At 47.2% G+C, this 21,897-nt stretch overlaps 1 protein-coding gene across 1 annotated transcript in view; it reads right to left on the reverse strand.

Annotated features, from left to right (window-relative positions):
* Positions 1-525: 525 nt before the first annotated feature.
* The window catches only part of CUNH4orf50 (chromosome unknown C4orf50 homolog), a 50,375-nt gene continuing 29,003 nt past the window's right edge, over positions 526-21,897 (reverse strand). The window contains exons 7-12 of the mRNA XM_027104040.1: positions 20,182-20,355; positions 15,971-16,027; positions 13,162-13,344; positions 6,220-6,268; positions 3,800-3,921; positions 526-835 (exon numbers count right to left, since the gene is read on the reverse strand). Coding sequence (XP_026959841.1) covers positions 590-835; positions 3,800-3,921; positions 6,220-6,268; positions 13,162-13,344; positions 15,971-16,027; positions 20,182-20,355 — 831 coding nt within the window. The 3' untranslated portion in view covers positions 526-589. The remainder of the gene's footprint in view (positions 836-3,799; positions 3,922-6,219; positions 6,269-13,161; positions 13,345-15,970; positions 16,028-20,181; positions 20,356-21,897) is intronic.

A 21,897-nucleotide genomic window follows, 5' to 3' on the forward strand; every position in this document is an offset into this window, starting at 1 on the left:
TCCTTTGGTAGACAAAAATCTTTTAAAACATGGGGAAGGGCCCCAGGCAGGAAAATAACAAAACAGTTCTCTGCAGCTGACAATGTTAGGAGCTATTAGATGAGGGCAGAGTGTCCCAACCCCGGCACTGCTGACATTTGGGCTGGACAATTCTTTGTTCTAGAAGGCTGTCCTGTGCACTGTAGGTGTTTAGCAGCATCCCTGGCCTCTACCCACTAGATGCCAGTGGCAGCTTCCCAGCTGTGACAACAAATAATTTCTCCAGACGTTGTCAAATTTTGCCCTGCGGGATGGGGGGATCATACCCAGTGGAGAGCCACTGGGCCGGTCACTCGGTAGGTTTTGGAACAGAAAATATTCCCTTTGCTGCCTAGATATTTGCAAAGCTGGACTCCTAAGAATTTGCAAGTCCAGTATTTCTCTTGAACTCTGACAGTCAACACAGATCCCCAAGCCACAGGCAAAGCCACTTGCCACTGAATGAGGGTTTTGATTGCTACCAATTTCTTAAGACGTTCTCTGAAAGTTCTGCTTCAGATATTTACGGAGTCTAGGAAATGGCCCCAGAGAGTAAGTGGTCCTATTCCATTTATAACTCCAACGGTGATTTATTGACCTGGGAAGTGCTGCAGATGCTTTGTCGAAGTTCTTGATGCAAAGCCAGGATCCTTGCGGGGCTCAGGAGCTCGGGGGATGGCAGGAGGTGCTCAGCTTGGAGGCCAGGCCAGGACGTTCCACCTTTTTCTTGCAGACGTTGTACAGGGAGCCCTGGTTCCGCAGCGATGGAAGCCTGGCACATTCCAGGGTCGGGCGTCGGCTCCGAGGGCCAGGGAAGCTGGAGGCAAGAGCACAACGAAATGGTCTCTACTTTCACACGTCCATAAAAGCCCCTTTGGTCCCACAGTTTATCCAAGGAAGAGAGGGCAACAATAACAAACATGTATTGAGCACTTTCTGTGCCACGCTGCTATCACATGTCAGTGAGGCCCACGCCATCAGCACTGAGTTACAGACGAGGCAGTGGGGATTGGGGTGGGGAAGGCTCGAAGCCCAGGCCATCTAAAGGCCTGACAAGAGACAATCACTGACGGTATCTCCATAGAGTCATGTCCTCTGTAAATTTTGTTGTTCACGGTGACAAGAGATGATGACCTTTCCATTAAAAGGAAAGCAATATCCACTAGATGCCAACCTCCTACTCCCCTGTTTTTGTTTTTTTTTCCCTCTAAGCTCAACCATAAAATAATTGTGACATATGACAAATCTGGTTACTTCCCTTCAAAAATGACCTCATTTTCCTTCTAGGTCACTAATGCCCTGGTGTCGTTTAGAGTTCGTTTTCACCATAGGAAGCTCGTACCAAAAGCCGGCCCAGAGAGACGGCTTGCAATCTGTTTTTCCTAGGGCAGAGAGCTCTGCTCCCCAATGCCTGTTACAGCTGAACAGAACCAAGGCTGTGGGCAAAATGCAATGCTGGGGATAAGGACAAGGTGCCTGCATGAGCTTCTAGAGAAAGAGCCCAACAGCCTCCTCCCACCGCCTCACTCTTCATCCAAATCTACCCAACAAGGCCTCCTGTGGACCGGGTACTGTGTAAAGCACTAGAACAAAGACATTTACATTGACTATTCTGTCCTCTGGCTATAAAGAAACAAAATTATCCTGTGGCCTTGAAATTATGTCCCATAAAGGAGGAGATTTTATCCAGCAGCATTCTACAGTGTGGTGAGAACTCTGAAGAAGGTTGAGGAACACTTGAGAAACTTGGAACCATAAGAGTATTAAGATGCTCTTGGGTTCATCCATTCATTCAATTTATGCTCCAACTATTTCCTCAAAAGCTTTGCTATCAGTTTCTGGCCAGTATCACTGAGTGCAGACATTGGAGGGTTTTTTTCTCACATTGAACTCCAGATTGTAACCTCAAGGGGGGGCAGGAGAGACAACTCTCATCTCCCCAGTGAAGGCCCAGCACAATCTGGACACATAATGACCAGAGCATCAGCTCTAGAGCCAGACTGCCTGTGTTGGAACCCCAACTCTTTAGCTGTGTGACCTGGGGCTGGCTACTTACCCTCTCTGTGCCTCACCTTTTCTCACAGGTGAAGTGGAGTGAATGTCAAGATCTATTTTGTGGGCCTATAGTGAGTACTGGAAAAGCTGATGCATTGCACATAGTAACCATTCAAGAAATGGAAGCAGGGGTTTTCTTTCTCATTGTTGTTCTTATCAACATCATCATTATGATCTCCTAGACTCCTCTCTCCTTTATGCTGCGGCCTCCTTTAATTGCTTACCAATCCCCCATGCTTCAGGAGCATTCACCCCTCTGTCTTTGCAGGTATCATTCCCTTTGCCTAAAATGCCTTCTACCTGCTTGTAATAAGGTAGGTCAAAGATCAAAAGTCAGATGTAATTTTCCTAGAAAAAGATCAAAGCTGGAAAGAAGTTCTCATTACTAGATAATAAGCCTGCAGATAAGTAATTTGAAATGAAAGTCACCAGTTAGAAAAAAAAGTTTAAGGTCAATCAATAACACCAGCTGTCTTTTATTGAACACCGCCTGTGGCAGGCAGTACAATAATTATGTTATGTGCATGATTTCATTGAATTGTCCCAAAGACCCCGAGAAGTAAATATTAGCTCCATTTGTTAGATTAAAAAAATTAGTATGAGCGTGAAGGCAAGAGAGAAGCCACAGGAATAAAAGGAAGAAGAAAAACAATAATAATAAGTTGAAATAAAATGCCAAGAATAAGATCAGTTTCTTCCTAAGTAATGGCTGCTTTTTTTTTCTTTTTTGAGCATCTCTTATTTTCCAGAGACATATTCAACTCTGCTTATCTGATTTTATCCTCACATCAGCAGTAGGCAGCATTATCCCCATTTTACAGATGAGGAGATTTAAGCACAGACAAAGTAAGTAATCCGCCCAACATCACATTGAATTACAGCTGAGATTTGAACTCAGGCCTGTCAGACTCCAAATATCATAAGTAAAGTAGGTTTTCTCTGGGAAAACAGAGTGCTTCTCTGGTTCTGACTGATGAGGACATTTTGGACCAAACCTCCAGTAAGAGCATCTAGGAAAGCTGGACAAAATATAGCAAAAGATCTATTTGAAACCATCTGAGAGCTACAAAGACTGTGAGGATTTGTGGGACTAAAATTCAAGATAGGACAGAAGCCAAGAGTAGTTGGCCCAGACTGAAGGCTGTATTTCCCTCCAAGTGAAGGTGAAGCCTGTGTGTGATTGTGATGGCTGAGAGATAGAAAGCTAAGCAGAGATTTTGACAGCCTCATGGAGTGGGAAGTGGCTGGGGAAGGACACTGATAAACATTACAGGTTTTTGCTTGGAACCATGAAAGGCTATGCCCTAAGAGTAAGAGTGAGCAAGAAATAAAACAGATCTCATAAGTACTAAAATTATCTCTGAATCAGTTCTGATGTACAGAACAAAGGAAGTCCTGTCTGGATGAAGACACTATTAAATTACATCTTCACATTTTCACACATGATGTCTAGCACTCAGTGAAAAATAACAAGACACGGAACACATGATATGACCCAATACACAAAATTTAAAAACAGATAATAAAAAGAGACTAGAAGGGGAAAACAGAGGGGTGCTTTGTGGTCACTTTCTAGTTCTGGACCTGGTGATGGCTTTATGGGCACATACCACTCCATGACAATTCATTGAGCTGTACATTTCCAAGTTGTACCCTTTTCTGTATGTGAGTTATACTTTCAATAAAAACATTTATTTGAGAAATTAAGTGACTGACATCCTCTCACCTTCAAAGAACCCAGTTGAGCTGTCTGTGCTGGCCACTCAGCCTCTGGAATAGGCCAGGACTCTGAATGCAAAGGTCTTTGGAGGACACTGTCCATTTCAGGATTCAGGAGGTATTTCTGAGCTAGAAGAGAATGTTCTCAGTCAAGCCTCAGTTCAGAAGTCTATTCTAAAAATCAGCAGGTCAGACTTCCCTGGTGGCGCAGTGATTAAGAATCCACCTGCCAGTGCAGGGGACACGGGTTCAAGCCCTGGTCCGGGAAGATCCCACATGCCCCGGAGCAACTAAGCCCATGCACCACAACTACTGAGCCTGTGCTCTAGAGCCTGCAAGCCACAACTACTGAGCCCGTGTGCCACAACTACTGAAGCCTGCATGCCTAGAGCCCGTGATCTGCCACAAAGAGAAGCCACGACAATAAGAAGACTGAGCACCGCAACAAAGAGTAGCCCCTGCGCACCGCAACTAGAGAAAGCCCACGCGCAGCAACGAAGACCCAACGCAGCCAGAAATGAATAAACAAATGAATAAATTAAGAAACACCCTATATGTCATAAAATAACCTTAAAAAAAAAATCAACAAGTCTCTGAGCCTTTTCATTGTCTTTCATTCCCAGATTCCTTCACCCCACAACAGAGGCCCTCTTGGGTGCATTTGAACTCTGAGTGCCACATTCACAGCCCTCTGATGGTACTGCCACGGTCTTGGGATATCCTAGAAAATTGCCTGCTTGCTTCACTGTCCACTACCAGGCTGTAAGCTCCTTCAGCACGAGGATCACCACCTTTGAAGCTGACTCATTTTTGTAAGCCCTACAACACCTATCAGAGATCTGGCACATGGCAGCCTTCTAGATATGCTGAATGAATAAGTAACTAAATTAATCTAGTATACTTCCTTCTTTTAGAGGTGAGGAACCGAGCCCAGAGAAGTGCTTGCATAAACTAGTGGCAGAAGCAGGACCAGCTAGAATTTATGCGCCTCCAACTGTGAAAACAGATGCCAACTCAGACTTTAGGGATAGAAGACAAAGGTACAGGAGGGCAGGCCCATCCTGACCAGCTAAAAACTGAAGCCAGGTACCTCTTCTTGTTTGTTGGTGCCCTGCAGTGTGTCAGGCACTAACACTTCTAAAAACGATCATGTTATCCTCCTTTTAAAGATAGGAGTCTGGGGCTCAGAGAGGTTAATTAACTCATCCAAGATCACACAGCTTTAAGAACAGCATCTAGTAATAAGAATTGCTAAGTGAACAGTTATCAAGAGCAGCTCAGTTGCCTAAAGGTAACTCTATCCATACTTTCTTCACTTTTATATTGAGCACCTGAAAACAAAGTAACCCTAAACAAACCCTTAGGAACCCCCCTCCCCCAGTGCTGATAGTACACTGCACTTGTAAAACAAGGCCCAGGGAAATTCTCTCTGGCCAGATAGCATCTTAATTTTCTTGTTAACAATAAGAATAATAGAACAACAAAACCCCACCCATGTTACCATCTAAGTAACCACTGTTGGTATTTTAGTTTATCTTCTAGCCTAAGTTGCCAATCATTCACAGATGTTCACGTACAGTTGTATCATTGTAGTCATCCGATACATTCCATTTTGTATCCTTTTTGAACTTAGTAGGATATCCTAATTCCCATGCTATCACATGGTCCTTATCAGCACCATTTTAGTGACTAGTACTTCATACTCAGTGAATATGGGTTAATTAACAATACTGGAGCTTTTCCCCACAGTTTTTCACTGTTCTAAATACCCTGGTGCGGCGAGCCGCCTCCGACCAGCAGAATGACGAGTCGCCACACGCAAGATTCTTCTCGTATCACACTTTATTGGAGCACAGCTTGGTTAAAGAAAAGATGGAAGGAAGACACCGCAATCCTATAGCAGTCTGCTTATATAGGGATTAAGAACATGTGTCGCTCTGTGATTGGCTTTCGCCGATGGTGCGATTTGTGAGCCAGCATCGGATAGGTCGCTACTTTAAAACCTCATTAGTATACTTAGCGCAAGCGCAGTGGCCACAGGAAGGATGACTCAGCTTATTTCAGCTTCCTGCCGCGTAGCAGTTAGCTGACCGCGCCCTACACCCTGGCATGAATATGCCTGTCCACTGAGCTTTTCCACATATAGAATTATTTACTTAGGATAAATTTCCGGGACTGAAACTACAGGGCTGCAGAATTTGCCCACTTTGGCCGTGGCAGTATTTTTCGAATGCGTTCTCCTTAAGTAGTGAAATGAAAAGGCAGAGTCAGTAGGGAAGAGAGTGCAAGATAGTGGGGTCGGGTTTCCTTTAGTCATCTGCACTTGACCGTGGGCTTTTCTCCACCCTGGCCCACCTGTCAGATTGTCCTGCCGGTGTGGACTGTGTCTGAGCCTGCAGACTATTCCTAACTGAGAATCACACTGACCTCTGACAACCGTTGTCTTCTCAGACTCGACGTCCAGGTGATGGCTCGTCTGCAAGAAAAGACATCTCAGCAGTTATTCTTCATGACACAGCTGGAAAAGCCTTCTACAGACAACTGCAACTGGAAAAATCAGCCCCCTCACCGCTGCAGAAAGTGCATTCTAGGACCAGATCCACTCCTCCCCGTGTGTGTGAAAATACAGGCAGGACCTCCCTTCTGCCTACAATCCTCAGAGGGGTCCAGGATTTGCTCCCAGGGATACAGGTGCAAGGAGAAGCTTCCGCTTCCTTTACTCAAATTGAATCTCCAGAGGGAAACTGGTGACTGCATTTTAAAAGCTGTTAAAAGGGAGAAAATGAGGGCAGCCGGACGGCAGAGTCTCCAGGAGAAATACTCTCTCCGTGTGGAAGCCCCTTCGACACCTTGTGAGAGCTGATTGCTGAGCTGCACGGGGGACTCCTGACTGAGTCACCCAGGAAACCAGGTCAGGCTGGACCTGAGTCCCTGCACCACCCCCTGGTGGACTAGTCCTCCTGGACCCCACATGCACACAGGAAGAGGTGAAGCGGCAATGGGAACTCTGCTCTGAGAGCACTTCACTTACATCCCCTAAAACTGTGTGTCTTTGAGTACCATGACCCTTCACACCCCAGTGCCTTTGCTCATGCAGGTCTCCCAGCCTAGAGGGCCTTCCCTCCATCCTTCCAGCTACTAAAACTCTTCTTTTTTTAATCCTTCAAGGCCTATTTTGTGTGCTTCCTTCTCCAGGGATTATATTCCCAAATAAGTCTCCTTCTCTCTGCTCACTGCTGTGTTGCCAAGTGAATGCTTTTGTTCACACTTGGGTTGGGAGCTAGTCTTACTAGACACAGACTTCTTCAAGGTGATACTGAGGTTTCATTGACTTTTGTGTCCACAGAGTAGCCTCACAGGCACTGAACTGCTTCTGGAGTCACTGCATTCAGTACCTGATCAGAGATCTATAGATCTTACCCCTGCTCTCTGCTCCTCATTTATCCCATAGGCCTGGCGAGGCTTAGAGCCAGGCAGCCTCAGGTTGAATCCTGGCTCTGCTGCTTACGGGCTCCATGGTCTTGGCCGAGTCAGCTGAACTCTCTGAGCCTTGTCCTCTCCATCTGCAGAGTGGAGCCACTGATATGGTACTTGCAGGGTTTTGTCAGAGTGAAATAAGAATGAACATCTACTAAATGTTCCACATACAGTAGCAGACGGATAAAGACTCATCCTACACACTCCACTCCCCCACCTCTCTCCCCAGGTAAACTTTTGGGGGAATATTCTCAACTTCATAAAAGGTAGGACATCAAGAGAAAATAATTGCCTGGATCCTTGGGGGCCCAGGCTCGGGGTCGTTGATTTAATGAATTAAGGGAGTTTAGGACTCTCAGTCTCACTGCTTCTTTCAAGATGAGATTCCATTTCCAAAGGCCCATATATAGATCTTGTTGACCAATGCCCAGAGGAGAGCAAGATGTTTCCAGGACATGGAAAAAAGAGGAAAAAGCAGGGCAGGAGGACGTGGAATTAGCAGCCTCCTTGCCAGGTGGCTTGCATCTCTCCGAGGCTGGGGTCTCCATGACCCTCAGGTGTTAGTACACCAATCCCCTGACCTCCCCCAGTGGAGCAATACTTTGGTTCTGCTTGAAGGGACCCTACATCCTCTGTGAGTGTCTTTATGTGACAGCACTGTGAGGGGAGTTTCAGGTAGGATCTTGTTCAACCCTCACAGAGCCTTACAAGAAGTCAGCAACCCCCGCCCCTTGCTTCCAAGGCCTAAGAGAGCAGGCGGCTTGGGGAGGTGAAGGACGAGCACTGAGTGGCTTGGCACAGAGGACTGTCACAGAGTGGCAGTTCTTTAGGATCTGGGGTGTCTTTATCTGCCAGGTGAAACTTGGTGTCTGAAGAGAGGGCGATAATCCTCACGTCCCAGGAACTGCAGGGAGTCAGGCAGGGCGAACCCATCCAGGTCTCTGATGGACCTTCCATTTGTTGAGCTGACCCCAGGCTGGACCCTGCAAGCATGGGCAGGAAGGCACCCCTGAAGCACTTCCCCCTGGCCCCTGGGCATCTGCCTCCAGGAAGGGGATGACACCTGAGCACAAGCAACAAAGAAGGTGTCTCACTCTTGGCTTGGGAACGTCAATAGCCTAGGTCCTGGTGAAATCCAGAAAAAATAGGTGGCCTGGGACTGGAGAGGGGGTAGGAACTTAAGAGGCCCTGAGAAGGTGCCCTGAGCCCTGCCCAGTCAAGCCAGTTTGGGGGATGGGGTGGAACTGAGAACCCCCTGTTTCCATTTAGGAGTCCAAGAATGGAAGGAACCCGCCCTCCCCGTGCTCCCATCTCAGCTAAAGCCAGGGAGGTGGAAAGATCCCATGTTCCCAGATGGAAGACAGTAGGAGAGCTGGCCAACCTAGCCTCATGGAATCCTCCTGCTTCAGGACCAATGCCCGAGCTGAAGAGAACCAGCAGAGCTAGAAGAAGGACACCAGGGCGGATGCAAGGCCAACCTGTGGACAGTGGCAGCCGAGATTCTAAGGGATGAACAATACACCAGCTCAGGGAGATGGCAGCTCTGAGGGCCAGGTAGCCCCCATCCACCCATGCACCTGTCCTGGTCCCTCAGTGGGTATTTGGAGGTGGGGTCTTGGGGAGGTTATCAGGTCATAAAGACAGAGTCCTCAGGATGGAATCGGTGCCCTTATAAGAAAAGGTGCGAGAGAGCCGGCCTCTCTGTTCACCATGTGAGGACACAGTGAGAAGGTGGCCGTCTGCTCCCCAGGAAGAGAGCCCCCACCACCGTGCAGCACCTTGATCCCCAGCTTTCAGTCTCCAGAACCGTGAGAAATGAACGTTTGCTGTTTAAGCTGCCCAGTCTGCGGTATTTTTGTTAAATTATTCCCAACAGACTAAGATACTTAGATGCAGCCCCGAAGAAAGGACACAGATGCTGAGCCGGCCGAGGCTCAATTTCTATCTCCCACCCGACCAGGGCAAGAAAAGGAAGTCAATGGGAGGCGGTGAACGACCCTGAGCCACCGCCGTGGGGTGAGCATCCTCTTCCTGAAAGGGTAGGAGCTCAGACGGACCCCAGCTCTGAACCCCCAGCCCACCACCCCTGCTTGTGACCTCGACCAGCTCTCTGACCACTCTGGGCCTCAGTCTCCTCCTTGACAAAGTGGAATGTTGGGAGGATGAAGTGAGTGAACCACAGAAAGTGCTGGCTCAGAGGAGGCTCTGTGGGTCTCAGCCGTCATCACCGCTTCCAGGGAATAAATGAACGGCAGCCTGTCCGGGTGGGCTCCCCCCACCCCATCCTCTCTCGGGTGTCTGTGGTTAGTGTGGGCTCCCTCCCAAGGGCAGGGGCCAGTGCACATGAGCTTCCCAGGGCCCAAGTGCTTCTGGGGCTCCCCTGCTTCTCCGCTCTGGCACATACCCTCCGCAAGCCCGTGAGTGTCCCCCCCACCCCAGCCAGCCGGGCAGCCCTCCCAGGCTCTGAGCCCAATGTCCCCAGCAGGAATTCCATCTGTGTTCTCTGAAACGAGAATCAGCACCCGTAAAACCCACGTCCTGCCCAGCTGCCAGCAGGAGGAGCTGCCACCACAGCCACCAGGGTCTCTGTGCCCCCAGAGCTCTGCTCGGCTGCCTGGGCCTTGGGTGTTCCCGGCCGGAGCCAACTGGCTGCCGTGTGCATGGCCTGCCTGGGACTCGGCAGCTCAGTCCAGCCCACAGGCCTGCAGGGTTCCTCTTCCCGAAGCACATCGATCCTGTTCCACCCCTTCAGCAGCTCCCCATTCACTGAAGAAACAAATGCAAACACCCCTGCGGGCAGTCAGGTGTCCGTGACCTCCCATCCAGCCTCTCGGAACTCCTCCACTTGGGATCCCTCACTCCAGCCAGCCTGGAGCCCTCTTTGCTTCTCAAACACAACACAGGGTTTTTTTTTTCCCACTGCCTTTTATCTGCGCACTGAGGATTAGCCTTCCAGCGACAAGAGGGACAGACTCACTGAAGGCCTAGTCTGTATGTGCCAGAGCCCGTGCTGCTGCCCACATGCCCCACAGCCCTGCAAGACACCCAACACACCCCCCTTCGCATAGGGGTCGCAGCTTCAGTGCACAGAATCCCACGGCCAGGTTCAAATCCCAGCTCCTCTCAGGCAAACGATTTAACACACAAAAAGCTGAGCTAGAAAGCTGCTATAGACGTGTGTCTTTTTTTTTTTTTTTTTTGCGGTATGAGGGCCTCTCACTATTGTGGCCTCTCCCGTTGCGGAGCACAGGCTCCGGACGCGCGGGCTCAGCAGCCATGGCTCACGGGCCCAGCCGCTCCGCGGCATGTGGGATCTTCCCGGACTGGGGCACGAACCCATGTCCCCTGCACCGGCAGGCGGACTCTCAACCACTGCGCCAACAGGGAAGCCCTAGACGTGTGTCTTTGGGCACGACTTGTAACCCCTTTGAGCCTCAGTTTTCCAGTCTGGAAAGGGGGATAATAATAGCACCTCCCCCGCGGAAGGACTACCTGAGTCAGTTATATAAAGCCCCCACAGTAAGTGATACACGTCAGTGTCCCCTCCTAAGGCCACAGAGCTAGACAGCGGCAGAGCTAAGATTTGAAGCCAGGGCTCCTGGGTGCCAGAACCCGCCCCCTCGGCAACTGCCCACCCGAAGACCAGGTTCCTAACTCATGGGACATCCCTGCACCAGGTGCTTCATGATCTCCATCTGTCTTCATGTCCATTCTGCCAAGTAGGTCGTAATATTCCCATTTTACAGATGAGCAAACTGAGGCTCAGAGCAATTAAGGTCTTTTCCAAAGACACACACACAGTCTCTGTCTAAGCCCTTCCTTCTTGACACTTGCTATAATTTATGATTATTTCTCTCCTTGACTGCATGCACGTTTTGGCCTGTTTGGTTCACCATTTCTCCCCAACCCCAAGCACCATGCCTGACTTGTGGCAACAGGTGTTCAATAAATATTTGTGGAATAAAATGGCAGAGCCAGGCTTTTGTGGTTTGTGGAGGGATCAGTGAGCCACCCCCCAGATCATGAAAGTGGGGGTGTTCTTGGTGAGCTGAACTGCAAAATAATGCAAAATGGAGGATTCAAAGTCACCTTAAAAGGAGGAAGTAGACGCTTATGATTGCCCATAGCCTTTCAAAAGGTCTGGGTGGGGAGACACCCTGGCCCCAGGGGAGGCATGCAGAGCACATCCTTCAGGAAACTAACGCATCAGGCTGATGACACCATTAACACTCTCTGTTCTCATTGAATAACCTTCTGACTATAAATATATATTGACTTACAAATGAACAAATGAATGAATGAACTTGACTTTCTAGATAACTCCACTATAGGGAGAGAATATGCTGATTATTTTTTCATCCATCCAATATTTCATCCTGCACATAGTTCGATCTCTCATGGGAAATTATTAAGTTAGTGTTCAGGTTTATAGCTCAGTCTCTGTGAATTTGGTCAATGTAAGTCAGCCTGTTTAATCCCAGTGAACAAATCGGGTCTAATTTCAGAGGCTGCCAGACCGAGAGCAGCCCTTGGAGGGTGGGGCCCTCACTGCAATGATGCCTTCTCAGCACACAGCCAGCCTCCCTCCCAGGTGACACCTGCCGCATCCAACATCTTCCCTGGAACTCTGCACACAGGGACTGTGCCCGGTCCCTTGACAAGATGCTGACCTCTCTCCCCATCCTTATTCTGCCTCTGAAGAGTCTTGAAACCCTTGGGCAAAGGGATGAGCACTGGACCGGGAGTCTGGGGCTCTGGATTCAAATTCTGGCTCTGAACCAAGTCGCCATGGCCCTGAGCAGGCTCCCTGGCCTCCTGGTGTCCATGTCCGCTGCGTGGCAATTTGGACGAGAGGACATCTAAAACCCTGAAGGCTGTGGGGGAAGGAAGGGACAGGGAGGGTCGGCCTGCAGAGGCTGGGCTGGGAAGGCTGAGGAAGGTGACGCAGGCCTGGGGCTACACTGCCCAAAGCAGGCCCCCCTGAGGGCAGATGGAAAACAGGGCTGGCTGCGTGCACAGCAGCAGTTGCATTTCGCCCTCGCATCATCAGGAACTGAGCTAGTCTGGTGGGGGCACAGCTGGCTGGTCCCCAGGAGTGGGGCTGTGCGCCTGAGTACGTATGCGCGCTTGCGTGTGTGTTTGTGCATGTGCGTGTGCGCACGCATGCTCATGGGCAGGCTCAGCTGAGCACCTGAGGGTGCTGCATGCACACAGACACCCAGGTACCACTGTTGAGAGCCAGGCGGAGACCCGGGAGCATGTTTACTAGACCTGGGTCAGAACTGGTATCCATCACCATCTGCACTACCTCGTAGCTGTGTGACCTCAAGAGAGACTTCCAACCTCTCTGAGCCTGTTTCCTCCCTCTTCTGTAGACCATTAGGAGAGGAGATGCTCATTCATTTACTTCATTGCTTCATTCATTCAACAAATATTACCTGAGCAGCTTTTCTGTGCCAGGCACTAGGGAGACAGAAATGGATATGAAGCAGCTCTGTTTTCAACAGAGAAACGCTGACAAAACTCCCCTAACAGTAGGGGGCAAATCCCTCAAATGTCCCACGTCAGTCATATCCACGTACAATGAAGGACGGAGGGGCGTGTGGCTAATCCTGTGGCCCGTGGAATTTAGAGCAGACTCCTGGGCAAGGTCACACCCGAACTGTGCCCTGAAGGATGGATGGGAGGGCTACAGGACAGACAAAAAATCTGCCAGAGGAAGCAGTAAGTGCTAAGGTCCTGAGGCACACGTGAAAGACCCATCTAGTGAAATAAACGCCACGGTGCTTGTCTGATGCTGAATTGACACAGGGCAGGGCAGGCAGGTGGAGGGTAGGTTGCTGAGCTCACAGCCCCAACAGGAAGAGGGCAGGGCTGTCTATGGGAATCTACCTGTGGGACCCCCGGAGCCAGGAAGGTGGCCGCGTACTCAGCCAGCGCCGCGTCATTCACCATGTTGCTTGCCGTCTCGGAGAGCTGGTGGTTCTCCACCCCGTGTCTGTGCAGCTCCTGGAGCAGGTGTGTGATCAGGTGGTTCCTCTCCCGACACTTCTGGACCAGGGAAGCCAGCTTAGCCTGAAAGGGTGGGAGGGAAGACAGTCAGGTGGGTCCATGCATGCAGGACTCCCAGGGGGGCTGGATGACTGAGCTGGGGGGCAGGGCATTGGCTCCCTGCTCTGCATCCCACAGCCCTGCCTTAGCTCAGCCTCCTCCCTGCAATCCCTCCCTCCACCCAGAAGCTAGAGGCAGCTTTGAAAACAATGGGCCGCACTGCTGCCCACCACCCGAGGGGCCCTTCACTGCTGTCTGGATGCCTTCTGGGTGGGTAGGCGGCGTGGGCTTCAGCCAGCTATGAGACAAGCTCCTCTCTAGCCCTCGACTTGCTCATCTGTACCCTGGGCATCATCAGGGCACCAGGACCAAAGGAGATGGTGCAGGCAAAGCACGCACACGGGGCCAGCCCAGCCAGGCCCTCATGCACAAAAGGTCAGACCTGTCCCTGTGCTTCTCCAGCCCCATCACGACCACCCTCCTTCTCACTCCTCTTTTTCTGGACACACTGGTCCACTCCCCAACCCTGGTGCCCCAGAACTTCCTCATCACTCCTTTGTAGCTCATGTCCCGAGCCCAGAAAAGCCTTGCACAGATCCATTCAGAGGCCAGCCTGGGCATCGTCTCCCCAGGCAGGCTTCCCTCATGCTCAGGACTTGAGTCTCTCTGTGCCCAGGCTCCTGGCTTCCTTCTGTCCCAGCAGTTAATCTTTGTATCTCTGGGTCTGTCTCCCACATAGTCTGGGGGATCCTCAAGGTCAAGACTGACACTCCCCTGGATCGCCGGCACCATCCCTACGCCGTGGCTGGGCACAGCATGGCCCATGGGAGAGATGTGTTACATGAGTGATGCGAGTTCGTGACCCTCCCACCATGAAATGACCTCCCACATTTGTGCATGTCTGGAGGGACTGATAGACTCTCGCCATCTCCTGCTCCATCGGAGGAGGTGATGACCCCTTCTTGCCAGAACTCCCTTCTAAGCCCATCCCAGAGGGTCATGGACCTTTGCACATCAGTTTCTAGGCAGTGATGTCTGGGTGCCCAGTACTGCAGGCAGGCAGCACAGGAGGGTGGTCTGACCTGGACGCTGGGATGCCCCAGGCCCCCTGAATCACATCCTTAAAACATTGGGGCCTCTTCATTCAGCCAGCATCAGCTGAACACCTACTATGTGCAGCTCTCCCAAGAAAGAGGCCATTGTTGATGGTGACAATGACTCCACTGGGCTCTTGGAGAGACAGCGAGGCCAAGGGGAAGGTTTCAGCCTTTGGCATCAGACAGAACTGGGTTAAATCTTGGTTCTGCCACTGAGTAGCTCTGTGTGACTATGGGAAAGGCACTGCAGCTCTCTGAGCCTCAGTTTCCCTATCCATAGAGTAGCGTTCATGTTCCTGACGCGTTCCTGACATGTTGAGAAACTGTGCTATTGAGAAAATATGTCTGGAGTACCTGGCACATGGCAAGCATTCAACAGAGAGTGGCCATCGTCGTTAGAATCCTTACAAAACCTCCCACGCCAGGTTACGAATCACAGTTCCCATCTGCAGATGAGAAAACTGAGCCCCCAGCGGTGAACGCCGCCCCTGGGGAGGGGCTGGATCTTGAACCCAGATCGCTATGGCTCCTCCCTCCAGTCTGACCTCTTCTGCTTAGGCCTTGCCTCGTGTGAATGACGTGGTGCTGATACCATTTCCCTTTCCATCTTGAGTTTGCAAAGCGCTTTGTCGTGTACAAGGGGTTACGGTCCTCATTTAAGTAAATGGCATATGGCAAATGATGAAAATAATGAAGGAGCAAGAAAGCCTCCCATTTTCAAGAGCTTTACACTTTGTTCTCCATTTTTCCATGGACACCATCCATGGAGGGTCTGAAGAAGCTGTGAGAGCAGCCGAGCAGAATTACTGTTATTTCAGAGCGAGTGGGATTTGGCAAGTCAGTGGGGTCCCGGGGCTCAGCCACGTCCTTCTAACTCCCAGCCGGAGCCCCTCCTAGCCCACCCTGCCCAGAGAGTGGAAAGAAAAAGCAGCCCCGCCAGGTCCACTGCCCAAATCCAAGTGTCATATTTGAGGTGACATGCGTCACCTCAACCAAACTACACTTTCAATGAGCACGTTAAACCCTGTGAGCCAGTAATGTCATTTCTGGGAACCTGTCCTCAAGAAATGTCTAGATATGTGGGGAAAACTGTTCTAATAAAAAATGTGCAACATGGTGTTTATGTGCAATAATGCAAAAGAGAGAGGGAGGGAGGGAGAGAGGGAAGGAGAGTGGACAGAGGGATTTGAACGCACGGAAGGGTCTGGCAGCTTTATGAACTGCGGTGGCTCCTGCTTTAGACTGCAGCATGAACAGCAGCTTCAAAGGCTGGTGAAGACAAGGACAGCCCCTATATGGGTTATACTCCCAAGTGGAAAAAGCCAGACACAGACGTACAGGTATGGTAGGACCTCAGACACATGGAAAATATACGGGAAGAAAATACATGCAAATGCTAGATTCAAATAGGGACTTGGGGTGCCACTTGCCCCTTTCCTTCTTCTTTCCAGTGTTTTTACACAATAGAAATGGACTACCTCCTAATGGGAAAAATACTAAGCTCTTTTTTCTTTTGAAAGGGACGTTTCATACTGATTTCACACACTTATTACCTTCAGAGGAGTCACAGCCAAATTTGCTTCCTGGTGCTTTTTCTGAAGTGCATCAAGCTGAAAGAGAACCGAGATCTTTGAAAACGTTGAGTCGTGGATTACACAGCTCGGCGCGTCCACAGGCGAGCCATGCTCAGAGAGGTTGGCTCTTATCCCCCTCTTTCCCCACAGGAGCTCTCGGTGGGAACAGGGACCTTTCCCATCAGCTCCTCGGCCGGATCAGAGGAGGAAGGATGCTCTGAGCACTGGAGAATGAGCTCTGCCAGACTGCAGTTGCCAGGGCCAGTTCTGTTGCCTCGTACTTCAGGAGGGAAGCCTTCCCCATTCCCCATGCAGAGGGGCCAGCGTTCTTTGGTGTGGTGTTAAACCTGTAGGTTCCCTAGCCAGACACCCTAACCCCAGCCCAGCCACTCACTAGAACTGTGACCCCGTGCAACTCAAGTCTTCCTCTGCCTCAGCTTTCTCATCTGTAAAGTGGGGTTAGTACTAGTGTCCACCTAACGGTGAGGATTGGATAAGGACTCTGTGAATCGATTCCTGTAAAGTGTTTAGACAAGGCCTGGCATCTGGTCAACATTCGATGAATATACATCATTATTACTCTCTGTGGCAGGCACATGTGTGAAGCCACCTTGGACCTTCCAGCCCAGCCCAGCATCCAGCTGACTACCACCAAGGGATCCCCACTGATGCTTTGCAGAGCAGAATTGCCCAGCCGAGTCCTGCCTAAATTCCTGTTCCACAAAATGAACATGTCTATGCATCTATTTCGGCACACATTTCTGAATATATTTGAAGAGTAAAAGGCCGGCTCCAAGCAGACTGTCTTCTATTCAAAAGGCACACAGTAATAAGCTACAATACGACAGGTGCTCTGTGAATTCTTCTCACTCACTCTCTGATTCCCTCTGTAGTCAGTACAAGAAAGCTAGATAAATAAAAGTACTTCTTCCTCTCCCCTTGAGCTCTTCTGACCTCTAATAGTATTTTCAACCTTACATACCCATAATCAGAATTCACATGTGTATATACACACACACACACACACACACATGAAACTATACTATACAAAATGTATTACAGCTTGCTTTTGTCATTTAATATAAAATCGTGGTGTTAATTCCATGTTATTACATACAAACTGATCACATTCTTTTAAAATCTTGCATATTATTTAATCATGAGGTTGAAACAAAATTTATTTAACCAATTCTTTGTTTATGAAAACGTATATTGTTTCTGTTTTTTTGCTTTACAAAAAGGCTTTAATGAACATTTCTATATTCCTATTTTGGCACACGTTTCTGAATATATTTGAAGAGTAAAATGCCAGCTCCAAGCAGACTGTCCTCTATTTGGAAGGTACACGATAATATTTGCCGGCTTGGGTGAAATCTTCTCTCTACTTCAGTTTAAGAAATAGCATGAATATGTTTCTGTGAGCTGTGTATTGGGGCATTTGCAATTAAAAAACAGACGAGAAGAAAGTGAAAAGACAACAGAATGGGAGAAAATTTTGCACACCCTATAGCTAGTAAGGGACTGTATCTAGAATATATAGCAAATGCTTACAACTCAACAACAACAAAAGAAACGACCCAATCACAAAGCGGACAAAGGATCTGAATAGACATTTCTCCAAAAAAGATATATGAATTGCAAATAAACACATGAAAAGATGCTCAACACTATTAGCCATTAAGGAAATGCAAGTCAAAACCACAGTGAGAATAACCACTTCACACCCACTAGGATGGTTAGCAACAGAAAGACAGACAGTAGCAAATGTGAGAATGTGGAGAAGTTGGGACCTTCATCCATTGTTAGTGGGAATGTAAAATGGAGCTATCAGAGACAGACCTGAAAATAACTTTGATTGAAATGTTTAATAATTATATTACAAGAATTTCATCAGAGAACTGGAAGCTATAAAAAATTAGTCAAATGGAAATTCTAAGACTGCAAAATACAATACCTGAAATGAAGAACTAAAATAATGAGTTTAAGAGCAAATTCGACTCACCTAAAGAGTATTACATACCTGGAAGATGGATTAGAAAGAAATATCCAAACTGAAGCAGAGAAAGACAAAAAGAATGAAAAGAATAAAAAATAGACTTAAACATATATTGGATAGGGTAAAAAGGTCTAACGTGTGTAACTGGAGTTCTATTTTTCACAGGTCAGTGACAGACAGGACAAAAATGTCGTCATACCTCCTACGCTGGTTGAGGGCACAGTGACAAATATACCTTCATTAATTGCCTTGGCTTTGGAGGTAGGTGCCAATACTTTGGAAAGCAAATTTGCAATATGTATTTAGAATGAACACTATTTCTTCTCCTTAAACCAGTAATCCCAGTTCTCTGAACTATTGTATATAAACAATGATATATAAATTAATGGACATAACTATAGATCCAACAGTAGGGGAACAGAAATCACATCCACCCCAGAGATTACTGCACAGTCCAAAAAATAAGGGACAAAAAGGCTATGAAGCAACATGGACAGAGGACATAAAACTCCATGTACAGTGTATTCGATTATACAAAGAATGCATAAGAAGGAGTCGGAAATCACTCCAAAATGTTGATAGTGTATTTTCACCCATCGCTTTGCCAAAAAAATGTAACGTGTGATATGATTCAGGGTAACAAGTTGTAGCCAAACAAATACACTCATTTATTTATGGTGGGAGTATACATGATGCAACATTTTGGAGGGTTATTTGCCATTATCGATCAAAGTTAATTATGTACATAGCCTTTGACCCAGTAACTCTTTCACTAGGATGTAGCAGAAACATATCCCAAGACAGATGTATAAAATGTTCGTTTGCAAAGCAAAGTAACAGAAACAATTTAGATTTCCATAAACCAAGAATTGGTTAAGGAAGTTATGGTTTGGTCTCTTGAAAAATAATATGCAAGAGTTTAAAATAATGAAGTTCAGTTTGCATGTATTGATATGGAAATATCACCAAAATGTTTTATTAAATGATAATAGCAAGATGCAGAATGTTTCTTATGGTATGATTTCATATATGTACACACACGTACTGAATGTGGGTAGATAGGGTTAAAATAAAGGAAGTTAGAAGGAGTTGGGGTTGAGGGGGAGAAAGGACTATATTTTTCTGCATTTTTTAAAGGTTGAGATAATTTTAGATTTACATACAGTTAAAAAAAATAATACAGAGAGATCCCTTGTGTACTTTGCCTGGTTTCCTCTAATGGGAACATTGTGCAAAACTATAGACTATTACAACCAGGTATTGATGTGGATACAATCCACCATTCTTTTTTTAAAGGTTTATTTTATTGAAGTATAGTTGATTTACAATGTTGTGTTAATTTCTGCTATACAGCAAAGTGATGCAGATATATATATATGTATATATATATGTATATATATATATATATATATAATTTTTTGTATTCTTTTCCATTATGGTTTATCACAGGATATTGAATATAGTTCCCTGAGCTATACAGTAGGACCTTGTTTATCCATCCTATATATAATGGTTTGCATCTGCTAATCCCAATCCACCATTCTTACTCGGATCTCTCCTGTGTACGTTTGTGTGTGTGTGTGTGTGTGTGTGTGTGTGTGTGTGTGTGTGTGTTCCAAGTTCTGTACAATTTTATCACCTGTGTAGGCTTGTGTCTCCACCACCACAGACAAGATACTGAACCGTTCCAACTCCACAAGGACCTCTCTTGTTGTTCTTTTATATTCACACGCACTTCCTCCTTACAGAGAAAGGACTTCTATTTATGTAACATTTAAAAAACTGTTTGACAAAAAGGAGGACATGTCAACCCATGGAGGAAATATGCCTTCTGAAAAGAATGAAGTTATATTTGGTTATCTACTTGGAGAAAAAGGTAATCAAATGCCTTCCTCATAATCTATCCCCAAATAAATTGCAGATGGATTTATTAAAAAAAAACTGTTTGATTTTTTAAAAAGCCATACACATGTATTATTATTTTTAGATCTAACAAAGGTTACCTGGATGGAGGGATTACAGGCTGGTTTTTCTTCCCTATACTGCTCTGCACTTTCAAAATCTAATAAATACTTACAAACTGCGGGAAAGGGCCAGTGAGATCTTACCTACTTCTTTTTTCTACTCTCAAAACTTTCCCAAGTGAGGCAACCTTGGTGTTCAGGCGGGAAAGGGAAGCGTTGGCCCAGCCTACCTTGTCCTTGAGCTCACACCGGAGACGGGCAGCCTCATCCCGAGAAGCCTGCAGCTCCTGGTGTGCAGACCCTTGGTCTCGGAGCTGGCACTGCAGGGTCAGCACTTGGTGACGCAGTTGTCTGACGCACAGCCTGAGGTCCTCCTTGGAAGCCTCAGCTTCAGAGTCCTGGAGCTGTGGAATCACAGATTTGACTGTAATTCTTAGGTAATCTTCCAAGTAATTGGCCTTAGCCAACAGACAGTACCCGTTTTCCTTCTTAATTTGTTCTCCTGCTTACAATAAATTCCACAAAATAAAGTAACAGAGATCACTCCAAAAACTATTAGCCAGCATAAACATCATTATTATCCATATATTATCTTATATTTTCAGTCTTTCTGCTATGCCCTTACCCAGGTGCCCTTACCCTTGAATGGGAGAGTTGGAGAGGGTCTAGGGAATCACAGAATAGCATTCTAGAGTGTTATTTAAAAAAAAAAAATTTTTTTTTCACACATGAAAAATATGTGAAATGGCATGGTATTTCAGAGTCTGTTTTAATAGACATCAGTCACCATTATACTGAAACACAGTATGATGAATGAAATTTAGTGTTCAAGTCCAATTATGAGATGCTTATTACACTAAACCTTCATGTAGTTCTATGGAACAGAATATACTGCACTTTCCCAAAACACTCTTCTTAAATCAGTACAAAATAGTCTCTCATCCTTCTTGGGTCAAACACGAGTGGGTTTCATATGAACATCAAATAGGGAATTTCTGGGAGGGCAGAAAGTGAGAAAAAAGGGGCTGATTTATCACCATGGGAAGTGTGGTCAAATGGCAGTGATGCCACTGCCCCCACTGGTTCTGGACTCTAAATTTTTATTTTTTAATAACGTATACATACGTATACATAAACATGCATATATATGTATATATGCGTGTGTGTATATATATATATATACACACACACACACATACATCCCCACATATTTTTTTCTATATACGTTTATATGCCATAGATATCTTTTGTATTCTGTTTTCCTCCCTTAATACCATGTCATGGTCATTTTTCCATATCATTAAATAATGTCAAAAACCCTGTTGTTAGTATCTATGCAGTATTCTGTGGCATGGTGAACGCTCAGATTATTCTAATATACTGATGCTATAATTGGGGCTGAGATAGAAAGCCTTATCTGACACACCTCTGTTTCTTCCCCTGAGATCATCAGAGGGGAATTTCTATGTCAAGGCCCTGAGCATCATTAAGCTCTTGATTCATGCTACTCAGGTGGCCTTGGGCAAGAGCAGCCCTGCTAATAGTAAACGTTCCAATTGCAATGTGTCCAGGGTCCCAGAAACTCAGAGATGTCTCAAATGCCTTTGCTCCCGGCCCTGGCAGTCTAGCTTTCATTGAAAGCAGCCACCCCGGGAATGGAAAGCCCACAGAGATCATCTCTTCCACGTGTTCCTGACCTGGGTGTGAGATGGCAGGAGGGGCAGGAGAGAGAGGATGGAAGGGAGACAGAGACAGCAGAGTCAAGGCGACTTGGTGGCCCATCAGGCCTCTCCGTTGTAAGCAAGGAATACGATAGCAGAATGTGTTGTTTTGTTTTTTTTAGTTAATAGAAATTCACAGATTGTGGGCCTGAGATTCACAGGCTGGGCCCTGTCAAAAACAGATGGGTGCTCTGAATGGTTCTGTAAGATCCAGCTCCAAGATTT

The sequence above is a fragment of the Aethalodelphis obliquidens genome, unplaced genomic scaffold (genome assembly GCF_003676395.1).
Source record: "Aethalodelphis obliquidens isolate GAN/ISIS:26980383/991018 unplaced genomic scaffold, ASM367639v1 scaffold6, whole genome shotgun sequence".
NCBI lineage: Eukaryota > Metazoa > Chordata > Mammalia > Artiodactyla > Delphinidae > Aethalodelphis > Aethalodelphis obliquidens.